Below are 27,925 nucleotides of genomic sequence, written 5' to 3' on the forward strand. Positions count from 1 at the left end.
CTCTCTCTCTCTCTCTCTCTCTCTCTCTCTCTCTCTCTCTCTCTCTCTCTCTCTCTCTCTCTCTATGACCGTTGGAGAATTGCATTGCGTAAACATTGTAACAATATGAACATAAATACAAACCTCTACGAATAAATACGAGAGAAAAGGAAAAAAGGGCAAAAGGAAAGGAAGAAGCAATGTAAAAGAGAAAGATAAAAAAGTCATTTTGTGATTTACTGTTTTTACATAAAATCATCCACTACATAATGTAAAGAACACACTGTTGAAAACATAACCTTGATATCTGTCATATTGACTAAGGTGAGACTTTTAGGTGGTTTTCACCGCAGTACTTATCCTACACTGTAAAAAATTCTTAATTGCACTTACATTTTTAAATGTAACCAACTTGAATTTCCAATTTATTTCAACTCTTGACTGGTGAGGACTTGCTATAAATTAGCAAAATAAAGTTAAATTAGCTTAAAGAGCACCTATGGTCCAATTCACGATTTTAACAGTGGCGGCTGGTGACAAATTCAAAATAAGTGTTCGGATTGTCATGTGTGTTGCTCGTGTTTTCAAAATGTGTGTCATGTGAACCATGTGCATCACGTGTTTTGTCAAAATAAGTGCCTGCTGCACATGCAACAAAACTGTTTATGATAAAATATACACGCAAGACGCTCCCTTAACAGTAAACTCTGATTACGCATGAGATTATGCGAGTATCTGGCAAAAGCGAGCGTCTCTTTTATCATAAACCCTTTAGATGCGTCTGCAACAGGCACTTGTTTTGACAAAACACGTGATGCACATAGGTTCACTCAACGTGCCGAACACATATTTTGATATGACAAACTACACACATGACGGGCTACATATATGCGTGACGAACTTCACATCATGCACCCTTGATAAAAGAAGTCACCGGCCGCCGCTGGATTCTACATTTCCTTTGGTGTGTAAGTGTGTATTAGTACATGTTAACGATATGCAAAAGGTACAAACCCCAAAGGAAACGATGACGAGAGTTAGCATTTCCAACCTTAATCTCTTTTCTTGGACTACAACAAACACATGGATTGTAGGCAACAGTTTACTTCCTGGGCATGTTGACGTGTAAAGACCGACATTATCATAATTCCTCCCGCTTCGGACTCACAGCCTGTAAGTTAACTCCTGTTAGCATTGCATTGTGAGCGAATCTTTCAAACATGGTAAGGAGCGTCACATTTCCGGCTGACGTTAGAGGTATTCAGGCCAATCACAACGTACAGATTAGCTGGCCAAACAGGGACACAACGCTTTTCAGATCAATTAGCTTTGTACAAAATCAAAGCGTTTGAGGAAGGCAGAGATATCTGGAGCTACAAAAGTGTACGGTATGTGAAAAATAATGTGTTTTCTTTACCATAAACCACAAGAACACATTTTAAGCCCATACAGGTTGATTGAACTTAAAAAATGTATGGAAACTCGTTGCCCTAAAAAAGTTAATTTTGCCTGGTTGAAATAACAATTCATTTTGATTTTAATGAACTTAATGTTTTAATTTCTTCCAATATTCCTGCACTCTTAACCCGGATCAGTTGACATTACTAGAAATTTGTGAAGAAACCTGTTTGCATATAACTTCAGTTTTTATCACTTTATATTACTTTTGATGTTATAAATGGTATTATAACACAAAATTGAATAAACACGATTCTCCACAGAAACACACAAAAAAATTTGTCAGTACTATGGAGAGAAATACAATAAAATGTTCTGAACAGGGTTCATACGGAAACACTGATCACCTGAACAGTGACTTCACAAAATTATAATTTACAACAAAACAACATCAATAATATAAGAGATTGAACCTATATGACATTTTATTAACAAATATTTGAGTAGAGAAAGTTCTATTCTGTGAAAAAGCAGAAAATAATCAAAATATTCAGGCGCAAAGGATTATGGGTATTCCTCACAACATGAACTAATAATTTTAAGTTAATTTTACTTGAATGTTTTACAAGTTAAATCAACTAAACTTTTTAAGTTTTGGCTTCAAAACAGAAAATATTAAGTGATGTTAACTTGATTGTTTAAGTAAAGACAATTTCTGGGTTAACAGTGTATAAGTTATTTCAACTTTATTTTTATAATTTATAGCAATTCTTCACTAGTCAAGAAAGTTTAAATTAATTGTAATTTCAAGTTGATTAAACTTTTTTTCACAGTGCCCAGACTAAAATGCGTGCACTTTAAAAACATCTTGCACTGACGTATCTTAACGTTAGATCAGTACCAGTGTTTTGCCTCAAGATGCACACCAGTGATGTTTTTTGTAAGGAATGTTTGTAAAAACTACTTATAATATAACTAAGGCCTAGTCCTGGATTAAACTAAACCCTGTTTGGGAAACCGTCCCTTTAACCTGAATTTTATGGACAGACAGGGGCACATATTGACTATTACTATGAATGTTATTTCTATATCCCTTACTAAAAAAAAAAAAAAAAATCATAGGTAAGATTGCTTATTCAATTGCGATTATAAATCTATGTGCTAAAACAGATTAGGCCTATAAAAATCACCTTCACATCAGCCACCTAACAGTCATTACAAAAACATCTTAGAAAGGTGAAGTGAGTTCTGAGAAAGATCAAAAACATTGTTTGTTTGCTAATGACACTTGATGTTGTCTAATGCAATGACACTCATACAGATCTCAATGTGATTTAATACTCTTGGTTCTGGTGACAAACAAATTTTTTCCCGTGCACAAAATTTAGAATACATTTGATCTTTTTTCCCCAAAAATGCTTATATATGTACACATAGCTGTATCCTATGTCTTTGTCAAACCCCTTCACCCTCCAGCACAACTTCACGTGTCTATGCAGAGAACGCAATCATGCGCAGATGCTTCAGGGCGTCTTAACAGAATTCTTACACTAATGCTTGACATTTAGGGCGTCACGTCTTAAAATCAACTTGAATAGATATGAACATTTAATGAAAATTTAATCCGAAATGAAAAGGTGGAGCAAAAATATTTTCTCGGCTGTTGACTTCAATCTGAAGAAATAGATTGAAGTCAACAGCCTGGGTTGTAAAATAACCCAACATTTTTTGTAGCGTCAAAGAGTATGGAGGTCACCTAGCTAAAATCCGCATACGTGCATTCATTAATGCTTTGATATGGGATGTTTAAAAGTGTTTATTTAATTGTTATAGGATTGAGAGGATAGGGTTTACGGTTTGAACCGGCCTGATGTTACTCCGTAACCTGAGAGAAGGCCACTGCGGGTTATCCGTAAGCCTGACTTATTCCTTGCTTTTGTATAAGCATTGAATTATGCATCACAATAAAACCAAAGACAAAACATGCACTGTAGGGATAAACGTCTATCGCGTGAGATTATAAAGCTTTCATTGTGCACTCGCGCAGCTAGTTACCACTGCATGACGTGAATTGGCCTTGTGTGTTTCATTTAGTTCGTATGAACATTAGGCAGTCATTCAAACCCACAAGCAAAACAAATACTGGATTAATCCTGTGGGGTTTGATTGCTGATGTGTTCACATCAGTGTTAAAGATCTCATGAAATCAAAACTAAAGTTTTTGTGGCTTTTATACTGTATACACACTGTCAGCAGTCACTGGGGTTGTACCCTTTGCACCTAAAAAAGCCTCAGAGGTACATATTGGTACAAAAAAAGCTTATTATTAGTAACTCAGTACCTTAAAGATGTATATCTGTATCTCAAGGTACATATTAGTACCAAATGTATACATATCTGTACGTAATGGTACATAGGACCTTTTGAAAAGGTAAGGTACTGCCCCATTGACAGCTATGTTGACAATTTTTCCCCAAGTGTATCTTTGAGGTCATCGATCTGTTCCCTAAAGGAAAGACAAATTTGTCTTTTAGCAGATAGACTGGACCGTCACTGTAAAAAGTATGCAGTATGAAGTTAAAACAACTTTTTTGCAATTCAATTCAACATACTATTTTAAGTTTTTGGCCTGTATTTTCCTTAACTCTTTTATAACCAATGTGTATCATAATGTACAACTATGAAAATTTGGGGGGTAAATAAGGTGTCCTTTTAAAGGTACTGTCCCAGTGGCAAGCTACTTTCTGTCCTTCTTTCTCTTTGTTTCTCGTTTCTCTCTTTCTTTCCGTCTGTTTTACACTCACCTAAAGGATTATTAGGAACACCATACTAATACTGTGTTTGTGCTGAAAGCATTCTTTAGAAATGTTGGCCCATATTGATAGGATAGCATCTTGCAGTTGATGGAGATTTGTGGGATGCACATCCAGGGCACAAAGCTCCCGTTCCACCACATCCCAAAGATGCTCTATTGGGTTGGGATCTGGTGACTGTGGGGGCCATTTTAGTACAGTGAACTCATTGTCATGTTCAAGAAACCAGTTTGAAATGATTCGAGCTTTGTGACATGCTGCATTATCCTGCTGGAAGTAGACATCAGAGGATGAGTACATGATGGTCATAAAGGGATGGACATGGTCAGAAACAATGCTCAGGTAGGCCGTGGCATTTAAACGATGCCCAATTGGCACTAAGTGGCCTAAAGTGTGCCAAAAAACAACCCCCACACCATTACACCACCACCACCAGCTTGCACAGTGGTAACAAGGCATGATGGATCCATGTTCTCATTCTGTTTACGCCAAATTCTGACTCTACCATCTGAATGTCTCAACAGAAATCGAGACTTATCAGACCAGGCAACATTTTTCTAGTCTTCAACTGTTCAATTTTGGTGAGCGTGTGCAAATTGTAGCCTCTTTTTCTTATTTGTAGTGGAGATGAGTGGTACCCGGTGGGGTCTTCTGCTGTTGTAGCTCATCCGCCTCAAGGTTGTGCGTGATGTTGCTTCACAAATGCTTTGCTGCATACCTCGGTTGTAACAAGTGGTTATTTAATTTATTTTTGAATCAGTCGGCCCATTCTCCTCTGACTTCTAGCATCAATAAGGCCTCCAGGTGTAAGGAGGTTAAAAATAAAACCTGTCAAAAGGTTAACTAAAAAATAAAACTGGTAGAACATTTGACATTTTGTCCCCCTCACTTTTAAAATGATGGCTACATCTCTGGGTCAAACCAACCCATCATAAGTTAAATTACAACCCAATGGGTTGGGTTCGTCTTAACCTAAAGGATGGTTAAAAATAACCCAGCAATATTTAGAGTGTAAATTTGCAGACAATTTGCATCAAGAAAAACAAGATTTGACACAATTAACTGAAACCTGAGGATTCTGACATCAGTGAAATGTTTAATTACAAAGAAACACAGTGACAAAATAAGACAAATATCAGTAACGGTATGAAATAAGCATAACAACTGGTACAAAAGCCACAGATGAACGCTCTTCTTCTCTTAAAATACAGTAATAGTTTTAATTTAAATGAGACGGCACGTGCCAAACGAAGGAAATACTTATAAAAATATGCCATTAGATTCATATGAACAATCGTGGACTGTGAGAGCACTATGTACAGAGAAAAGGCAATATATACCAATATTTACAATAAACAATGAAGACCTCTTCACTAGACGGGGCAGAGAAATTACTTACAACAATACGACTCGCCTTATGCGTTTCAGTTAGAAAAACAAATGCAGATTCGTTTTATGAAAATATGACTCTCTGATCATCTTTTCTGTAATAGGAAAGGCAAAGTGAATTTTTGACAATTTAAAGAACCAGATGTTATTAGCACTAACAAAACTGAAGCAGATGACGTGGTTTAGGGAAAAAACGCAAAGCAAATCACACAATATTATGTGTAATGTGGATTGAAGTGAGCGATGACATCATTTACAGAGACTACAGCAGGTGATTCATTTATTTAACAGGAACTTGTATCACCTGTCGGTGGGCGGCATGAACAGAAAGATTTAGCAGTTATGTCTCATAAGCAACTATATTCAGCCATAACCTGTCTGTCTTCTGGAAATGTGTGTGTCGCAATCTAGATACACAAACACACAGTGTCTCTTCTGAATTGACAAATTTTGTTAAAGCAATATTATGTAACGCACTGAATGCTGTCTTTCGCAGTATCATTTTGTCTTTCCTGATTCACCAAAGTTAGAAACGTTGAAAAGCTTTTAAAGACATATTGACAGATTGGCCTCATAATCGAAAGACAAGAAAAGAATGCAGATGTTTAAAACTATTGTAATATCTATGCATAATGTATTACCCTTTTCATTTTGGTGTATAATAAAGTACCAGGTCTTCATTTTGTGTTTCAAAAATAGTAATCATAACTCAATAACTCAAGTTGAGTGACAGCATCGTTCAGTAGAGAAAACCAGACTACAGTTTTTATAAATTAAGTGCTATAAAAAAACTAAAGTATAAACTAAAACTGAAAAACATAAATACTGTACAAAAGTTTTTTGTCTTAATATCTATATATATGGAATGTCATTGGTGTTCTTTTACATAATGTAGTGAAATCTTTTTTTGTACATATAAATGATAATCATAATAAAGTGATTTTGTGTAATAAATCGGATTATTGGAGATATAGTGTGTGATATAGTGTTTTGTAGGTACTCTCGCCTCGTATTGCACATTTATTACTTTTTTAAATTTACTCTCATCTTGCCCCATACAGCACAACAGGTTTAACAAAAACATCTTCATTCTCGAATGATATCACGAAAGCAGCCGATCACCCGAACCACAAAAGTGTGCAGACTGAGAAATGACACAAATGCCCATCCGCACATTACCCACAATCCCCTCTGTCTCATGCGATGCGTTTTATACCATCTCTCCAGCTTGTTCTTTAAACAATGTCCATTTTCTTCATGCCGTTTCGTTCTCCTTTTCGATCTTCTCCTCTGTGAGGGGCTTTAAAAGCCGTTTTTAAAGTTAAACTTCAACACAATATTTAAAAGCGCCCACAGAAAACACTTCACCACACGGTAAGCAAGATCGATCTCTTACGCAGAGACAAAGACAGGTGGCATTGACCCATAACACAGTGCCCCATTTTTATATTTTACACACTTGTGCGAAATGAATAAGAGAACAGGAAGGGGCGGGGTTTTAGGAGGAAGTGCGTGGGCTAGTCCAGCGGTTTGCGTGGAGGGGCGGGGCTTTATTACACACGCCACAGCAGTAAGTGATTTGTGCTGTCGTCCCGCCCCACCGTCTCGCTGCTATTGGTCAACCTGAAATCCTCGTAGCCGTCCCCGCCACTGATAACCAGCAGGTTAGATTTGGTGGGCAGCAGCATGGATGCGCGCCGTCGGGCAGAGTCACGTCTTTGTAATCCTCCACTCCCGCTTTCAGAGTTATTCTGTGTGACTTTCACTAAAATAAAAAGAAACATATTTAGCATCTTATAGATTCAATGCATTTTTGTTTATATTTTTAAGTTGCGGTTTTAACATTCATCTCCGGTTATTCGGTCAGTTTAGAGACATGTCGGATGGTGCATAAGCTTTCAAGCAGTGTTTGATTGACAGGTAAGTGGGCGGCCCTTGAAAGGTTTAGACCTGTATTTGGTAGGGATGTAATTTTTGAAACCAGGTAAATATGAAGGTTACACATGGCATTTATCAGTAGTTGCATGTGTAAATGAAACAAACCTGTGTCTGACTGCTGCGGGAAGTTGAGGTCAAAGCCCTCGGGCAGCTCGATGCATGTGAGGAACCGCACATGTCCGGTGTGACCGTGAGCCGAGCCCATCGGCACCAGGGGGGCCCGTAGAGAGCCCGGCCCCGTGCTGGTGGACACAGGTGGGATGGCCAGTGTAAGAACCACTCCGGCGCTGGTACCGATCCACAGCAAATCCTTACACGCCAACAAAGCAGTGATCCGCAAACAAGCCGCTTTGTGTTGCCGAATAATAGCATCAGAACCTACGAGAAGAAATAAGACACAAGTGTTATCTTATTCTGGTGCAGTGTTTTATAAAATAAAGAGTTCAGCACTAAAATCTCATTAGATGGGACATCCTTGAAATGATCATAAAATAGCCAATAAACACACTCAAAAAACCTTTATTATGTTTTTAATGCATTTTTGTTTATATGAAGAGTTTCGTTGCAAAACGAGATAACCACCGTTTTTTAACGTTTGTTCAGAAATCTAGTTTTTTGGTTGTGCATTCCAATTAATTTCAATGCAACTGCAGTTGGTTTGTTTTGATTTAAACCTTCATAACTTAAAAAATACAGCTAAGTAGCAACATAAAACAAAATAATAACATGATAACATAATAATAAACATGTTTTGACAAAAATATTAAAAAATGGATTTATCTCGTTTTGCAACGAAACTCTTCATATTTTAACTCTTTCCCCCCATTGACAAGTCGTCAATTAAGAGAAAACGCTTCCCTGCCAATGACGAATATTTCTGGCTTTCAGCAATACCGCTATTATCCACCAGGTGGATTTTAATTTATACATTTTTAAAACCCAGAAGTATCACCCTAGGGCAAACAGCTGTATGTCTGTGTAAACCATTTATTATGACTCAACTTGTATACTTAAATGTTCTGATTTCTTTGTATGAATTCAATATTTGGCTTGATGGTTACATCTGGTGGAAATTTTGAAGAATGGTAGAAGAATGAATGCAGACTAGTCAGTACCTGCGAGCATCTTGTGTACAGCAGGTGCCACGTCGACCTCCGTCAGGCTCTCATAGGTGGATGCGTGATAGAGCCGCACTTGAGCGCTTCCCTGTAAAGCCATCCACACACCCTTCCCATAGTTCACCATACTGGTAACACAGCGTCCGCTATCCTGACCCACTTGGAACGAATGCTGAATGCATAATAAAACAGGAAATGAAAATTGCAACATTTACAGTTACATCACCGCTTCTAAGTAAATAATAGTATTGAACATCAAATATGATGTCAAGTATATATCATGTTGCAATATTTAAACCCGGTACGGCACATTTTGTTCTGTACACTTCATAATTTCCGTGTGCACAGACGACCGACTAAGAGACTATGCAGGTCAGATTTTATGGTTAAAACTGTCAATCCAGGCCAACATCTCACCTCCTGTGTTAAAGTGCTGGTGTTCACAATAAGAACCCGGTTTTGACAACCACACCACAGTTTTCCTGCCACGGGAACCATTTTGGTCACGGGTCCACTTGAAGAGCCCAAACAGAGCGTTTGTGAACTTTGAGGATCCCAAAAACTTCCTGTGACAGAAAGCAAACATTTTTCATAAATAACACATCATCATACAGGGTTCCCACACCTTAGTCAACTCCAAATTCAAGGACCCTCCAAGGACTTTCCAGGTCCAATACCCTCAAATTCAAGGACCAAATGTGGGGACACATTCCAAGTGAGAGCAAGGTTACATTGTGTTACCTTTTAAGATATATTGTTACAGTTCCCTTCCGAGGGAACTTGCGCTGCGTCACTGGGGTGACACTTTGGGGACGCCTCCACTTTGGGTAAGTGCGTCTGAATTTGTATATAAAATTCAACCAATGGTGAGGCTTAACGACAAAGACAGGGTGATGCGGGAGCCAGGAAGTATATTGCTATCTATAAGGGAGACGCAGCGTCTCGTTCCCTTCTCAGGGAACAACAGTTACATACGTAACCCGAGATGTTTTCAAGTGTCAAACACACAATTATGCAAAAAAGCATTTTGGTATAAATCAACATTCGCATACAGCAGATATAAGCATTTAAAGTGAACAGTTTAGCACGCAAACTCGAATTTGTTTGATATTATCCTACACTACACAATGAATAATATGGATTTTTTTAAGAAAACTTCTTGCATAAAAATAGATTCAAGCACTTTCAATGACCTGTATCCATGTATATTTTCAAAAACTTCCCAGGGCCTTGAATCCCCCCACCCCCCGGATTCACAAACTTTCAAGGATTTCAAGGACCCGTGGGAACCCTGATTATAAATAATATTTCAGAAGTTCAGGCAGAAATAATTCAATCTGTGCTCACCTGCCTCCCTCTGATAGACAATCACCTCCCCGTTTGCCAAGGACACAAAGACTTTGTTGTCAAGATACCTGGAAAAACAAAGCGGCAAGATGTTCGGTCTCTATGTGGATGCTGCGTGAGTTACCATGGCAACAGATTAATGAGGTGGCTGCTTACAGGATACAGAGAACAGATGCCGAATGCTGCATCTTCATACTGTTCTTCCTGTTTCTGATGTTGTCAGATGATTGGTACACGTGGATGCTGAAGAAAAACAGATGCATTACAAACATCATTAAGCTTTCCTCTCATTTTTGTCATATTAATAATTACTAAATGAAGCTACAGTGGCATTTCAAAGGTGTCCCTAACACAAGGGAATGGCATAATTCAAAAGTGATGCCATATAATGCAGCTGAAGTTGAAACGCTCGAGTCTGAATGGCAACAAGAGACAAAAAACAACAACATATCTTTCCATTGCAATGTCCTCGCTGGTCATACACAACACAGTGTAGTCTGACTCATGACTAAATAAATAGTTCTTTTAATAAATTTTCTTTTGTTTGTTGTGACTGTCGACTGTCCGTTAGGACATGAGCAAACATATCACACATAGTTCCGTATACATAGCACTAAATGTTTGTATGGAAAGCGGCAGCGCTGTGGACGTTACAGACAGATCTAAGCTTGAGATAATGAGTTTTTCTCTGGGAACACATTAATGAAGTCAAGTTCAAGGTAACCTGAGGTGAAATGACAGCATGAAGCTGCATCCTCATGAGCTTATCCACTTCAGCTTTAAATTAAACTCATGGGTTTTATATGATGCCTAGGGAAAATTTTGTACAATTTCAAAATAATGTTCCTTAAAAATATTAACAAACATTATTACATTTTCCTTTGTATGATTCAGCATCGCTCACATCACTTCTCTCCCCCTAGTGTTTTGTTTGCTATTCCTAAATGTGAAAATATATGTATATACACTAGTCAACATTTGAAGTGGATCAAAACCTTTCAAAAAAGTTGTCCTAAAACCAAAATGTCTACCAATTCTTGTCACAGGACAACTTTTCAGATCCACTTCAAATGTTGACTATATTTTAAATAATATCACTCCCCTCAATTGTTTGTAAATAAATAACTTCGTTTTATTGCCCGGCACAATAAAAAATATTTTTTAATAAATAACGTTACGCCAATATCCATTTTAACATCTGGAACGTAACACTTAACAAATAATTAATGCACATTTAAATAGTTGATGGTAATGTATTATAATAACATGCACATTTACATGCTTTGTACACTGCAAAAAATGACTTTCTTACTTAGTATTTTTGTCTTGTTTTCAGTAGAAATATCTAACAATTCTTAAATCAAGATGTATTTTCTTAATGAGCAAAATTACCTAAGAAAATAATACTAGTTTTTAGACAAAAAATATACAATTAAAGTGAATTCTTGCTTAAAACAAGCAAAATTATCTGCCAATGGGGTGAGAAAATTTTACTTGAATTAAGTGTTTAAGAAATTTTTTTTTCTCACCCCATTGGCAGTTAATTTTGCTTGTTTTAAGGACAATTTCACTTAAATTGTATATAATTCGTCTTAAAACTAGACTTATTTACCTAGGTCATTTTGCTCATCAAAAAAAGCATCTTAATTTAAGAATTTTTAGATATTTCTACTAAAAAAACAAGACAAAAATACTAAGCAAGAAAGTCATTTTTTGCAGTGTACAAACATTTACATTTAAATGCATTTGGCAGTAGTCAAAAATATCTGCCAGTTCAGTAAAAAATAAACGTAATTACAGTTTCGACTTAATTCAATAAACTTAATTTAAGTAATTTTTTCTTACTGCACTGGCAGATATTTTGACTTGTTTTTAAGGGAAAAAAAGAAAATATATTTTCATAATTTATTTTCAAAAACAAGACTTAAAAATGATATTCAAGAAAAAAAATTCTTAGTATAGTTTTCTTGTTTTCAGTGAAAATATCTAAAAATTCTTAAATTAAGATGTTTTTTTCTTGATAAGCAAAACGACCCAAGAAAATAAGTCTAGTTTTTAGACCAAAAATATCAAATTTAAGTGATTTTGTGCATAAAACAAGCAAAAAAAAAAAATCTGTCAATGGGGTAAGCAATTTTTTCTTGAATTTGTCTTGAATTTAGTGTTTAAGAAAAATGTTCAAAAAAATTTTGCTTACCCCATTAGCAGATTTTTTTCCTTGTTTTATGCATAAAATCACTTAAATTAGATATTTTTTGGTCTAAAAACTAGACTTATTTTCTTGGGTCGTTTTGTTCATCAAGAAAAAGCATCTTAATTTAAGAATTTTTAGATATTTTTTACTAAAAACAAGACAAAAATACTAAGATTTTTTTCTTGAAAATAATATAGTATAAACTAAAACTATCAAAGCCTATTCCCATTCAGTACATTGCAAAAAATGACTTTCTTAAAAAAGTCTTGTCTTGCTTTCAGTAGAAATATCTAAAAAAACTTGAGCAAAATGACCTAGGAAAATAAGTGTCGTTTTTAGACAAAACATATCAAATTTAAGTGAATTTGTGCTTAAAACCAGCAAAAAATCTGCCAATGGAATAAGAAATTTTTTGCTGAATTTGTCTTGTATTAAATAAATTTAAGAAAAATGTTATTCCATTGGCAAATTTTTTTTGCTTGTTTTAAGCACAAATTCACTTAAATTTGATATTTCTACTGAAAACAAGACACAAATACTAAGCAAGAAAGTCATTCTTTTGCAGTGTATGTTTGATTTCACTCATAAATCAAATTATAAATTATGCCACAAGCAATGATAGACTCACCAGCCATCTTCGGTTCCTAGCCAAACCGAGCTCTGATATGCCTCTGGGTCGATGCTGAGCAGATCCTCCAGACTGGCTCGGGTAAAAGACCCTCGACTGGACCTCCGCATCGCTCGGCCGTCCACAGGACTGTCGGTAGTGAGCCGAGGCGCTCCGAACGAGCTGGGAACTGGAAACTCCTGTTCCTCCTCCGAGCTGGTCGTCTCAGTGGCCATGTCCTTAGAAACAGTCGTCTCATCGTCTAAAATAAATGAAATGCTTTATTAATGCGAAAACAGTAGATGGTAATGACGTGCATCTGTGTTCGGACTCACGGCCGAAGCTGGATGAGATTGTAGAATGTGATGCTTGACTCTGCAGTGTGGATGAAGGGCTGGGGGAGTCATCATCGTCCGTGTCATCGCTGTCGAAGGGTACGAGCTCTGCGGTTGGGGCTGCGGGCGGCTCGGTGAGCTCCAGAGATGAGCCAGAGATGGAGATGTGAAGCTGAGGTTGCACGGAGGATGAGGAGTTTGAGTCGGGTGGGACAGGGGGTGCAGATTGGCCGATCCGTTCTCTGCTGTAATAAACAGAAAATCAAGTATTTATAATGTCATAACTGAACACACCTACCTCAGATTACTACAAAGTCTCATGGCACTCATCAAGGGAGAGATTGAACTATTATTAGTCTTTAACAGGAGAATCTGGCACACAAACAGGTGCGTTTTGGGACACAAGGTGAACCTCTCTTACTTGTTCTTCAAACCCGGTACGGCTGCGATGCAGATGATGCGAGCGGAGCAGACAGCGATGCAGGCCTCCACCGTGGGTTCATCTCTGATGTTCAGCAGACACACCTGACCCACGTATCCATCGCTATTACACACCCAAACCTCATACGTGTTCTCCGGATAGCTGTGACTCGGGGAGGCGCAGGAAAACTGCATCCCGCTGCGGGTCTTCATGATGGGAATGGCCTTCAAGAATTCAGGGTCCCACTGGTCCTTGTTCATAGCTGCAAAAATCACGGAAAAAGCTGAATATACATATTATATCCCAGAGTTTCATGAATATTTGAGTCATTGACACGTAATACATGCAGTACAGTACAAAATATGACTGTTTTACTGCTATTATCCACTAGATGGCGTCCTTGCCCAATTTATAAAAAACTAAAGCAAAAACTAATTTACCAACATTTTAAACTCTGTGTATGTTTTGATAATCGTTCGGAATCAGATCTCTAACAAAATTTCTTTACAAAAACGCAATTATTTGTGCTTTTGCTCAAAATTTGGTATTTTTGAAGAAACCTACCCATATTTGAGACGTGATAAAAAGAGAACAAATGAAGATAGGATAAAAAAAGTTTTTTCCCCCATTTTGTTTGTTTGTTTGAAAGCAGAGGGTCTGTTCTTTCATTTGATGTATTTGTATGTTTATATATTTATAGAAGAAAATGTTCCTGCACTGCAAAAAATGACTTTTTTTACTTAGTATTTTTGTCTTGTTTTCAGAAATACCTAAAAATTCTTAAATTAAGATGTATATTCTTGATGAGCAAATGACCTAAGAAAATAAGTCTAGTTTTTAGACTAAACCTATAAAATTTAAGTGAATTTGTGCTTAAAAAAAGCAAAAAAATCTGCCAATGGTATAAGACATTTTTTGCTGAATTTTTCTTGTAAGTAAATTCAAGAACAAAATCACTTACATTTTATATGTTTTGTTTAAAAACTAGACTTATTTTCTTAGGTCATTTACTCATCAAGAAAATACATCTTAATTTAAGAATTTGAGATATTTTTACTGAAAACAAGACAAAAATACTAATTAAGAAAGACATTTTTGCAGTGTGAAAGGCATTTTGTGAAACTTTCGTGAAAATCACAAAAAATGCTGGCGGGAAATGAGTTAAATGAATTTTTTAAAAAATCTGCCAACGGGGTAGGAAAAAATCCTGAAATAAGTTTACTTTTTTCTTAAACACTTTAAAATTCAAGAAAAAAATTCTTAACCCATTGGCAGATTTTTTGCTTGTTTTAATCACAAATAAAAAAAATCTGCCAATGGGGTAGGCAAAAAATCTTAAACATTTTTCTTAAACACTAAATTCAATAAAAATTTGCTTACCCCATTGGCAGTTTGCTTGTTTTATGCACAAAATCACTTAAATTTGATATTTTTGGTCTTAAAACTAGACTTATTTTCTTGGGTCGTTTTGCTCATCAAGAAAAAGCATCTTAATTTAAGAATTTTTAGATATTTTTACTGAAAACAAGACAAAAATACTACGATTTTTTTTTCTTGAAAATCATTTTTTTGCAGTGCACTTTCATTTTCTTAATTGTTTTTTTTGTCTTGTTTTCAGTAGAAATATCTAAAAATTCTTAAACCACCATGTATTTCATGATAAGCAAAATGACTTAAACCCCCCATAAAATTTAAGTAAATTTGTTAAGTAAATTTTAAAACAGGTCTCTGCTAGTAGGGTGAGAAAATTATTCTTGAAATAAGTGTTTAAGAAAAAAGTAAACTTTTTTCTTACCTCATTGGCAGATAATTTTTGGCTTGTTGTAAGCACAAATTCCCTTAAATGGTATGTTTCCTTCTAAAAACTAGACTTATTTTCTTATTAACTAGACTTATTTTCATTTTGGACATCAAGAAAATACATCTTCATATAAGAATTTTTAGATATTTGCACTGAAAACAAGGCAAAGACAATAATTAATTTGATCCTTCGTACACGTATTCATTATTTGTTAGACTTCTGATGAATATATATCCAGTGTGTTTATAACATTATAATATACATATATTTAAGGTGTAATGCTTGGTTTATATAGTGCATCCTTAACATATTGTTTAATAAACCAGCCTCTCATGTGCTAAATGTTTGTCTCACAAACTATATGATCTTTCCCTCTTGTGCTCTGTGGGGAAATAATAAGGACTTAACTTGATAAGAATAGCTTACAGTATAAATGTATAAAATGTTGAGGTCTTACCGAGTTTCTTTTTGGCTTCCTCAAACGCTTGTTCAAAGTTACTGCGTGCATCAGGACTGCTGAACTCAAAGATAAAAGTGCTATCGGCTGACGTTGTGGTCATCTCCAGTTTAGTGGGCAATAATGTCATGCTAAAGGCCAAAGACTGTTTCTCAGCCAACTCACGATGTACTGACGCCATGAGATCCTTTATCACATCATCCAAACTCTAAAGGAGAGAGAGAAACTTCTCATTTCACTGAAGATAATACAAACATTTCCTTGATAACACAAGTACAATAAAATCACACCTGATGAGGGAAACTGAGGGTCTCTGAGAGTTTACTGATCTGACCGAGGGTGCTGAGATCTTCATCCAAACGCCCGATGGTTTTCTGGATGTTTTCTCTGTTGGTAGCTTGGTTTGAACCTGCAGGGCATAAAAAGACCAACGAGGGTTAGCCGATGAACTTGAAGATCCATCATTGTGTTGCGTTGAATGTGATTCGATTACCTTTAACCACCTCCAAGTCTTCTAAGGGAAGTTTCCACAGGAACTTATATTTACTTGAAGTGTCTATGACACTAGCAGCAGAATACCTAAAAAAGATTCAATATATAAATGATTAAACAACTTAAATAATGTGTTCATGAAAGTTGCTTGAGCTAACTGAGCCCAAAATTCAGATTTGTTTGTCATTACCCTACGGAAAAAACAGCTAAAACTAGCTTAAGTTGGTTTTAGAGGGGTTTTGGATACTTTTTAGCTGGTCAGACCAGCTGACCCACTAACTTAAACCAGCTTGGCTGGTCTAAGGTGGTTTAAGATGGAATTAGCTGGTTGAAGCTGGTCTTCCTTCCAGCTAAAAACATGGCCAAAACCCCTCTAAAACCATCATGCCACAACAGCTTAACCAGGCTGAAAAAGCTTTAACCAACCAACCAGCTTAGGATGGTTTTAGCTGATCTTTTCAGTAGGGTTTCCAAAGTCAACCTTAATTTGCTTTCTGGTACCTACAGATAAAATATTTTTTATAATTTTGATATGCTGCTTTTTAGCAGTTATCTTGTCAATTAAGAGAAAATATTTGCATGAAAAAACTTGTTCCTGATTAGTTTTGGTTATCTGCAATATCGCGATTTTCCACTAGATGGCACACGCAATTTATAAAAAACTGTAAAAAAAATATTGTAAAAAATTATGTATTAACTTTACACTCCGTGTATATTTTGATAATCATTCTGAATCTGATATCTAACAAAATTCCTTTACAAAAATGCAATTATTTCAGTTTTTTGCTAAAAAAAGTGTATTTTTGAAGAAAAATACCCATATTTAAGAGTTTATAAACAGAGAAATAAATAAAGATAGGATGAAATGTTTTTTCCCAGTTGATTGTTTGTTTAAACGCAGAGGGTCTTTTCTGTCATTTGATATATTTGTATGTTTATATTTTTTTTACCAGAAAATTTTCCTAGGAGGCATTTTGTGAAACTTTTGTGAAAATCACAAAAAATGCTGCCGTGCAACTTAAAAAAAAGGCTGGCGGGAAATGGGTTAAAAAGACACAAAAAGACGAAAAAGCAAAGAAAAACTGAACTCAATTCTTAAAACACAAAATCATTAGCTGCGTTTTCAATTATTTGCATTATTTTTAACTGAAGGAGATGTAAGCGTATTATCCAAACATTAACGCCAAGGAAAGCCCCTTATACTTAGGAGTGGCCACGTATAGGTATTTCTTGGAGTTAATAGTACATTATTTTAATTAAAAAGAAATGTAGGAGTGTTATCCAAACATTACTGGCAAGAAAGCCTCTAATACTTGGGAACAGACAAGTATTGAGATGTTTCTAGGAGGTTTTAGTACAGACAGCGTCATCTTCAAACAAACCCCCTCATGCGAGCACAAAAACTTTTTTGTGTTATATCGGAGTTTGTACAAAATTGGCGTGTTTCAATTCACAATATCAATTTACACATTTAAAGGGTAATGGAAATGCAGCTACTGTGACATTTTAAAACTGGAATGGATAAGTGTTATGTCAGTGACTCTCCACTAGAGAGCACTGTGATCCCAAATTAAACTCCATTTGCTTCGGCCTGTGAAGCAGAAGAGCTCAGGGGACTGTGGGATTTCTAAACTAAACATCAGTTTTCCCAGGCCCTCCTCACATCTCCAAGCTATTAAAAGAAACTCACAGACTCATGGAACTTCTGCGGAGAGATCCGGACTTCCTCTTCAGTGTGGTACAGATGAGCAGATCACTGAACAGAAACAGAGATCGGTCCTTCTTGCCACCCACCGTTTTCTATAGAAGCAAGGAGGACGGAGGTTAAGGATGCCTATACACTTTGTAAAGGGATCTTATTTTCTTTTAAAAGTAGAATAATTTTGCTTACCGCTTCCACTACCATCTCTTGTCTCAGAAACTTCCTCTGTGGATTGAGGATCTGATAGGAAATAACATTGTTAGACATCGCTTTAGGCCAAACTAGTACTGTAATGTGTACCAAGACGTAAATATTTCAAGTTAAGCTGAAGATTTTTAAAACGTGACCACAGACATGAAAATAAAAAAATCACAGATTTAACAGTTTTATTCTCATAATGTGACAAAGATGGCACAACACACACTACCAGATTCCCTTTACAAACAACCAGATTCCCAACTAAAATCTTCTGCCTTCAAACATGACTTTAAAGTAAATAAACATGGTGGACTATGGAAAAGTTGAAATGCGTTAAAACTAGTTGGACAGAAGCTTTAGTTGACGTCATGAAGATGAACTTATGTTACAGCACAAGCTCGAGGTTTTTGTTCACATTTTGTTCATGTGACAATCTATAACATGCATGCACATTTATTCTCCACTCCACAACAGGATTTCTGATTGCAAACATTCAACATGTTCAATATTTGTAGACTGGAACGGCCTGACGTGCTTCCAAGCAGATTCAATCACTACCAAGGTGATTGCGACTTTACCTATGATTGCTGTAAAGGGGTGGATTGGCCCAAATCTGCCCCAATTTTCTTGTAGCGTGCGACAGCGCTTAGTCACCATAAAAAGAGGTTTGCAACCTAGTCTACTTCCATGTCGTATTCATTTACGCAAGTCACCCGATTTTTAGGACTCATTTTGACTAATTCTTACTAACTTTTTTGAATGCATTTTTCTGATATAAATATTTTCCTAATAGCATAACTAATACAACAGTCCTATTACAGTCTCACAGACAATTATTTTTACAGTTAGCGTCACTAATATACACCTTGAAAATCTGCAGTTAGTATCACTAATTTAAAAAGCCATATATAAATATATATATATATATAAAAAAATATATATATATATATATATATATATATATATATATATATATATATATATATATATATATATATATATATATATATATATATATATATATATATATACACACACATACATACACATACATACATACATACATACATACATACATACATACATACATACATACATAGATGACTCTTTCGACCACTCCATAGTTGCGAGCCGTTAATGGGGCATCTAGGTATATTTATATCTATGGCTGCCATTTAAACATGCATGTGCTGCTTCCATGAATATGCGATTGACTTCATAAGCACCAAAAGTATTATCTTCACTTCATGAAATTAAGACTGAACCATAGCACTGCAAAAACTGACTTTTTTATGAAGTATTTTAGTCTTGTTTTAGGTACAAATATCTAATCAAGATGAAGATAACTCTAGTTTAAATCTGCCAATGGGATAAGAAAAAATACTTTATTCCTAAACACTTAATTCAAGAAAAATGTCCTTACCCCATTGGCAATTTTTTGTGCAGAAATGTATTTCAAATTTACGTTTTTTTTTTTTTTTTTGCCTAAAAACTAGACTTATTTTCTTAGGTTATCTTGCTCATAAAGAAAATACATCTTGCTTTAAGAATTTTTAGAAACTGAAAACAAGACATGCCTAAGTAAGAAAGTCATTTTTGCAGTGAAACGAGTTATAAATGATTAAAAATTATTCTGGGGTGAAATAACGCTTTAATACTTGTACCTTCAATACACTTCAAAAAATGACTTTCTTACTTAGTGTTTTTGTCTTGTTTTCAGTAAAAATATCTAAAAATTCTTAAATCAAGATGTATTTTTTTGATCAGCAAAATGACCTAAGAAAATAAGTCTAGTTTTTAGACAAAAAATACACAATACAAGTGAATCTGTGCTCAAAACAAGCAAAAAAAAATTCTGCCAATGGAATAAAAGAAAAAAAAATCTTGAAATAAGTTTACTTCTTTCATAAACAATGAAATAAAAAATTCATAAAAATGTTCCATTATTCCATTGGCAGATTTTTTGCTTGTTTAATTTAAGCACAAATTCACTTATCAAGAAAATACATCTTGATTTAAAGGTGCGGTGTGTACATTTTAGCGGTATCTAGTGGTGAGGTTGCAAATTGCAACCAATGGCTCAGTTCATTGATCACTCCTCGCTTTTGAAACGCATAGAGAAGCTACGGACAACTTAGTAAAAAAAGTTTGTCTGTTAAGAGATCTGTAGAAACATGGCGGCACAAAATGGCGGCTTCCATGTAAGGGGACCCTCGGTGTATGTAGATAAAACGACTCATTCTAAGGTATAATAAAAACATAACGGTTCACTGTGAAAGGTCTTTATACACCCCTGACAATATAGTTTTGTATATTTTTTTGCCTTTCTGTCAAGAGTTTATTCTAAAAAATACACACTGCATCTTTTTGCAGTGTGACTTTTTTAGATAATTTTACTGAAAACAAGACAAAAATGGTTAAGCAGTGTTATACAAAATATCTTTTTTTATCCTACATATTTCATTTATCTATATATAGAAAATGTTTTAATTATATAGCACCTGTCCATAGATCAAGGCCACTTAATATAAAAATATTTTTGCCTGTATTACTCTGTATTCACAATAAAACTGCTTTTCTACAAGACACAATAGAAATACATTTGAATGAAGTCTCTCACATGTTCGACCCCCTCTATATGTGCTTCAATCTCCTGCATGACACGCGTCTCTTTCTCCAGCTCCTCTGCCGTACGTCGACCCTTGTTGATTCTCTCGGCCAATCGCTTGATGTTTTTCTGAGCATCCAACAGAAAGATGTGGTCGGGATGTTCCACTGGTGTGTGTTTTAAGAGATCCTGAAACAAAACACACACATACACACAAAATCATTAAAAACACAGACAACAAACCTATAGTACATAACTAAAATTATAGTTCCTTACAAAATAAAAACCAAGTTACCAATCAAATATTTTGATGCAGATGGATGGAAACAAATCTTAATTTAGCAAAGAAAGAGCACATTAAAAACATGCAAATCGTTTTAACTGCAATCGCACACTAAATAAATCCAAAAAGATTTAAGAAAACAGCTGACATAAATGATAAATGGAGATGAGATTAACCTTGACCAGCAGTTCATATCGTGGGATCCTCTGTACGGGCTTTATCATCAGATCGCCAAGGGCCTGTTTCTCCTTATTCTCACGCATGCATTGCTGAAGAGGAAAGAGAAAGAAAAACAGAGAACGAAAGAGAACAAACAAAACAGAGCAACGTTTAGATGTACAACTGAACCTTATCATGATTTTAACCACGTGCGTATGGTTATCCAAGCATACTGTACAAGATAACTCTCAGCTGATGTTCAGTCTGAGACTCCGCCAACAGATGGCAGTAAACCTCAAACAAGTGAAGATGTCAAATAAACATTTCATCAGTTGTAAACATGATGTTAATGATGATGATGAATGTTTACATAAATATGCATTTAAGGAGGAAGCAAATCTTTTTTGTTGAGCCTCACATGTGTGACCACTACCATTCAAAGTGTTAACTTCAGATATTTTAATACTTGGACAAACATATGCATATATGGGTGATTCTCACGAAACCATTGAAACACCACGGCACTAATGATTTTAGCTTTAAAATGTGTAATATAGTAAGATTAAAAAGCATCAGAATTAACACAATACTGTGTTCTACCTTGCACAATGTGTGATTTCAACATAAGAATTTATAATTGTAAATTTTATCTCATTTTCTGCTGAAATTCTCATTACCGCAATGTGTATGGCTGTGTTTGAACATGCGTTATGTTGTAATTTAATCAAATTAACACAAAAATATTAAGAAAAAAAAATAAATGGATGTTTTGCTAGACTACTTTAGATGACAGAAAAAATATTTACTGAATATTCATGTATAATAATAATGAAGAAAAATTAGGAAAATGATGTGTCCATGCCTGATGTTCTCATCCTCCGCAACACTTTTTGAGAACAGTTTAAGCACACATACAGAATTTTAATAAAGTTTAATTTTGAGTGACCAAGCACATGGACCAGTTACTTCAAGAAGGCTACCAGGTAAGATCATTTTTTTACAGTTAATTTGAAATATTGTCTTGTCAGAATGCTTACACGACATTTTGATTATCATTAGCGCAACAGATGCTTATTAAATGTTAATTTAATTAATAGAAGCATAATACTTTGATTTTAAATGCATGTGCAGAATCTCCAAATTATGTTCTTTCAGGTTTGTCATGTCATTTTGAAAATATGTCAGTGTTGATGTTTTCTGACTGTTGTGGTAATGAGATTTTTTAGGACTATTTTTTTAAATTATGTTACAAAAAGTGTTCAATGATAAGTAAAAGTTTTTAAATGAATGTTCCCATTTACTTCAGACTTTGTTTTTCAATGTCTGGTGGGAAAAAAGTAAATTTAAGCAATTTTTACATTTTCATGCTTGACATGTTTAAAACCAAGTTTTCGTGAGAATCACCCATATAATGGTGTGCCTCCCAAAAAAAAAAAAAAAAAAAAAATGGACTAAGAAGCAGGAAAAAGCTCCGGCGTACCTCTAGAAACTTCAGAAAAGCAGGTTTGGATTCCTTGGCGATTCTCACTGCATCTTTGGCGTTCATGAAGTTATCGATATATGCTGAATAGATATTAGCAAGGATCTCTTTGGAAAACTGTGAGGGAAAAACATCAGAATAAACAAAAACACTGTACAATACCAGATGTGTACAAAAACGGGACTGGTTAATGTAGAGACAGTAGAGCTATGATTGGCGAGTTAAAGTTTTGTTTCTTCTTGGGCTTGGAATGACATTAAAATCATGTCTCATAATGATGAGCGGAATGCACACCATCTACATTTCATGAGAGTGGACAATCATTGACTTTCCTCAGGGCTAGCAATGTGAAAATGGTCTGGCATGTGTATTTCATAAACTTCTCTTGATTAAACAAATTGAACAATTTGTTCACAAGCTTTTTTCTGAGCTGTAAACATACTTACTATTACATCAAACTTTATACTGTATGTCGCATGAGGCAAAATTAGCCCTAAACGCATGCATGGCTGCAAACTTTAAATAATTTCATAAAGAGTTCGGATGCAAAACCTTCTAAATGCATCTGCACTGCAAAACATGATTTTTGAGAAAAAAATATTTGTATTTTTTTGTTTTCAGTAAAAAATATCTAAAAATTCTTAAATTAAGATGCTTTTTCTTGATGAGCAAAACGACCCAAGAAAAGTTAAGTGATTTTGTGCATAAAACAAGCAAAAAAATCTGCCAGTGGGGTAAGCAAAAAATCTTGAAAATTTTTATTAAACACTAAATTCAAGAAAAATTTGCTTACCCCATTGGCAGATTTTTTTTGCTTGTTTTATGCAAAAAAAATCACTTAAATTTGATATTTTTGGTCTAAAAACTAGACTTATTTTCTTGGGTCGTTTTGCTCATCAAGAAATTTAATTTAAGAATTTTTAAATATTTTTAAATAATTTTTTGCAGTGTAACATGTCTTGTAAATGACTTATGTTAACGTTCAGTAATTTCGCTTTAATGGCATTAAAAAGGTTATTAGTCAGTGATAAAAATGCCATATGTACTGCAAAAAATTATTTTCAAGAAAAAAATGTCTTCTGCTTTTTCTTGATGAGCAAAACGACCTAGAAAATAAATCTAGTTTTTAGACCAAAAATATCAAATTTAAGTGATTTTGTGCATAAAAAAGCAAATAAATCTGCCAAATTGCTTCCAAATCATTGTGCCCTTTAACGAATTCTGCCAAAAAAGTGATATTTCTGAAAGCCTTTACTCCACGAAAAAGATGATTTAAAGCTAATCTATTTGATGAACAATGAATTTTGTCAATGCATAAAACATTTGAAAACTTTTAAAAGCGTCTTCTCATTAGTAAAGTGAACAAACACATGTGCAGGATAACGGTCCACCTCTCAAATGTTGCATCACAAATTAAATAAAATTATAAAAATGAAATAATGTTTATAATGTGTAACGTGGAATGTATGTGTTGATGCATATAAAAACTATTATGTATCCATCAAAACTAGACTTAAATTAAAACTCAAAAGAAATCAAATAAAACATTTTTAAAAACTATGCTAATCCTGTTTGTCAATATTTTTATATTTAGGAAAATAAAAATATTTTTTTCTCTTTATCACACACACACCAAACAAGTGTCAGGTCAGTACCGAGCCCCTAAGGTGACATTGGAGTAAAAAAAAGTAAAGTTTAGTTTTATGTGCTCACGCGAAACCTTTTTTTTAAAGTTTAGTTTCGTGTGTTCTATCGTGAAACATGCATTTTGACTTTGCGACCTCCGGAGCCCCTAAGTGGACATGGAGCAAAAATTAAATAAAGTTTAGTTTCATAAATGTACAAATAAGATTCATTTATTTAAAACTACAAAACAAGCTAAGGACACTCTTGCCGACTGTAAACTAAAAAATGATTTTCAAGAAAAAGATTCTTAGTATTTTTTTCTTGTTTTCAATAAAAATATTTTAAAAATTCTTAAATTAAGATGCTTTTCCTTGATGAGCAAAACAACCCAAAAATATAAAATTTAAGTGATTTTGTGTATGAAACAGGCAAAAAAGTCTGCCAATGGGGTGGGAAAATTTTTCTTGAATCTTTCTTGAATTTAGTGTTTAAGAAAAATGTTCAAGATTTTTTGCTTGCCACATTGGCAGATTTTTTGCTTGTTTTATGCACAAAATCACTTAAATTTTATATTTTTGGTCTACAAACTAGACTTATCTTGGGTTGTTTTGCTCATCAAGAAAAAGCATCTTAATTTAAGAATTTTTAGATATTTTAATGAAAACAAGACAAAAATACTAATAATTTTTTTCTTGAAAATCATTTTTGCAGTTGAAGCTCTTCATATTATCTTCCATATCCTATAATCTGGGACACGTTAATGCTCATATCACATATTATATAGTGCAAACTAACAAATAATGTGGATACATTTCAGTCCCCAGTTCGGAAAAGTCAGGAACTCACAGACTGAACGAGCAGATCTCCGACGATCTGTTTGTCATGCCACTGGTTGACGCAGTCCAACACCTGCTCCAGGAACTGTTCATGATGCTCCAGGATCTCTGGGATCTGGTAAAACATCTCATCCACCAGAGACGGATCACAGAGAGGAGAGCTCTCGGGATGTTTCAGGGGTTTCATGTAGCCCTGAGATGAACAACAACAGAGAGTACATTTGCAATATCTGATGTGAATTTACATTTTTAAATGCACATTTATGCATTTGGTAGAAGCTTTTATTCAAAGCGAATTTCAAGGTGCACTGCAAAAAATGATTTTCCAAGAAAAAAAATCTTAGTACTTTTGTCTTGTTTTCAGTAAAAATATCTAAAAATTCCTAAATTAAGATACTTTTCTTGATGAGTAAAACGACCCAAGAAAATAAGTCTAGTTTATAGAAAAAAATATCAAATAAGTGATTTTGTGCATAAAACAAGCAAAAAAAAAAAAAAATCTGCCAATGGGGTTACGCAAAAAAAATCTTGAACATATTTCTTAAACACTAAATTCAAGAAAAATGTGCTTACCCCTGTTGCAGATTGTTTTTGCTTGTTTTTGCAAGAAAAAGCATCTTAATTTAAGAATGTTTAGATATTTTTACTAAAAACAAGACAAAAATACTAAGTATTTTTTTCTTGAAAATCATTTTTTCAGTGTACATTTTCTCAGTATGCATTTTTCCTTGTAAATCCACTAACATTTGATGCTGCTAACACAAATACCAACTAAGCTACTGCAGATCTGCATGATTTTCCAAAGAAATATCTCCAAAAAAAAAAAAGTATAACCATGGTACATATCCAAAATACATAGCACACGGTCAGAAAAAGGTACAAAAGCTGGGACGATATACTTTAGAAAAGTCCCATGTGTACTATTTTGGTGCAAATATGTCTATTTTAGGTACTAATATGCACTCTTTAGATACAAAGGTGTACTTTTAAAAGGGTACCGCTCCAGGCAAAGCTCTCTGAGAATGTATGGTACTGGTATGTACCAAGGTGTAAGTAAAAAACTAAAATATATATTATTTTTTACTTTGCAGAGACCTTTAACCCATCAATCGACATTCGTCTAATTTCCACAATTTCAGGCGTTGAGTGTCATCACACACACATGCACGTACGCATGCACAAACAATGTTGGCACATACAGTATCAGTGTTTGTCAGGCTCTGCTTGTTTCTATGTTTTGACTAAAGCACATCTGGCCAATGTTTCGCCAGTAGACACGCCACTGTAGCGATAAATCTCCCTGTCTTTCATCCACCCATCATGCACCTCTCCACACCTTTCAGCATCTCCCCATCTATACCCTAAACATATTTAACCCAAGCTCGTGTTTTTCTTTAACTGTTGGCTCAACCAACGAAGATTCTCAGGAAGGTGTTTGATGCTGATTGAAACGCTCAAATCACTTTGCCCATTCACTTTCAAACAGGTTTCATCTATAAATAAGTAAGTAATAAGGGCCATTCTGGAGGTGTACTGTCTGCTCGAGCTTGCAATGATGTTTTAGTCCACGGCTCATTCACCTTGTCACCATGGCAACCCTACAGCAGCCTCTGTACCGCTGGAATAGGACATCGTGAGTCAGAAGGGATGGGAAAAGATGATTCGGCTCTTATCAATCTTGACGTATGCGAGTTCAGTGTTTAATCTTCTGGAAGTTTATTTATTTATTTAATCACACAATGCTTTTGTTTCAATAATAACCCTGTTCGTGCTTTGGAAATAGATATATTTGTAATGGTGTGTATTTTCTTACCTGGATGAGCGTACGCAGAGACTCGACGTAAGACTGTTCTGTTCAACAAATGTGCTTTGGAAATTGTCAGAAGATATATTTGTAATGGTGTGTATTTGTCTTACCTGGATGAGCGTACGCAGAGACTCGACGTAAGACTGTTCTGTGTCCAGCAGGGTCATGATTACATGTTTTCTCATGTCCTGTAAAGACAAACAATATAATAAGATTCAGCGTGATGCACAAACACATGCAGAAACACGCACACACGCTTTATAATGGGTCTCTTATCAAAATAAGAGTTTCCTGTTTACAGGCTACTGTCAGCCCTCTGAGCCAAATATGTGTATGTTTCCTTTTATGAGACGATAACCTTCACCAAACACTGTTTGCCTGACCAACACACAACAAATCCATCTGTAAGAAGACTGAAAGAGGGAGAGACAGATTTAAAGAGAAATAAATGGACAAATGGAAATAGAAAAAAAGGTTCCTTTCCCAGTTAAGTATGTTAATTGTCGGCATACTTAATAGTTTACACGCACACACAGCATGACAGGGATGTAATCGAGTGCAAAGGAAGTCACGTCCAGCTTACGCAGGTCTGGAGATGCCACCCAAAGGCACGTAACCCCATCAATAGACTGAGATACCAGAGGATTCCTAAGACAGGCCAAGATTATTTTCTTCTTTATTTACAAAACGTCTGTAATGTTGATATCATCCTCATCATTTGGGAGAACACCACAAGGACTAATCGAAATATGAAAAAAAAACCGGGAAAATACAGAAAATCTTACAAACTTAACTGTGGTGGTGCACATTGTATTACTATAACCCCACTGCACTTTGATCCCAGAAAATTTCCGTAAAATTGGCAGAGAGGCTTCTGTGCGAACACAAACACGTTCCGTAAATGTTCTGGGATCGCTTTGGTAAAGTGGTCCCAGTA

At 35.1% G+C, this 27,925-nt stretch overlaps 1 protein-coding gene across 1 annotated transcript in view; it reads right to left on the reverse strand.

Annotated features, from left to right (window-relative positions):
• Positions 1–5,266: 5,266 nt before the first annotated feature.
• LOC129418744 (rho guanine nucleotide exchange factor 17-like) overlaps positions 5,267–27,925 on the reverse strand; it is a 91,226-nt gene continuing 68,567 nt past the window's right edge. Inside the window, exons 3-21 of the mRNA XM_055173610.2 lie at positions 27,099–27,176; positions 25,192–25,374; positions 22,720–22,836; positions 21,257–21,349; positions 20,810–20,986; positions 18,181–18,231; positions 17,980–18,089; positions 16,291–16,376; positions 16,088–16,206; positions 15,798–16,005; positions 13,540–13,801; positions 13,119–13,363; positions 12,805–13,045; positions 10,139–10,225; positions 9,983–10,050; positions 9,053–9,201; positions 8,633–8,807; positions 7,623–7,895; positions 5,267–7,344 (exon numbers count right to left, since the gene is read on the reverse strand). Coding sequence (XP_055029585.2) covers positions 7,133–7,344; positions 7,623–7,895; positions 8,633–8,807; positions 9,053–9,201; positions 9,983–10,050; positions 10,139–10,225; positions 12,805–13,045; positions 13,119–13,363; positions 13,540–13,801; positions 15,798–16,005; positions 16,088–16,206; positions 16,291–16,376; positions 17,980–18,089; positions 18,181–18,231; positions 20,810–20,986; positions 21,257–21,349; positions 22,720–22,836; positions 25,192–25,374; positions 27,099–27,176 — 2,934 coding nt within the window. The 3' untranslated portion in view covers positions 5,267–7,132. The remainder of the gene's footprint in view (positions 7,345–7,622; positions 7,896–8,632; positions 8,808–9,052; positions 9,202–9,982; positions 10,051–10,138; positions 10,226–12,804; positions 13,046–13,118; positions 13,364–13,539; positions 13,802–15,797; positions 16,006–16,087; positions 16,207–16,290; positions 16,377–17,979; positions 18,090–18,180; positions 18,232–20,809; positions 20,987–21,256; positions 21,350–22,719; positions 22,837–25,191; positions 25,375–27,098; positions 27,177–27,925) is intronic.

The sequence above is a fragment of the Misgurnus anguillicaudatus genome, chromosome 15, assembly GCF_027580225.2.
Source record: "Misgurnus anguillicaudatus chromosome 15, ASM2758022v2, whole genome shotgun sequence".
NCBI lineage: Eukaryota > Metazoa > Chordata > Actinopteri > Cypriniformes > Cobitidae > Misgurnus > Misgurnus anguillicaudatus.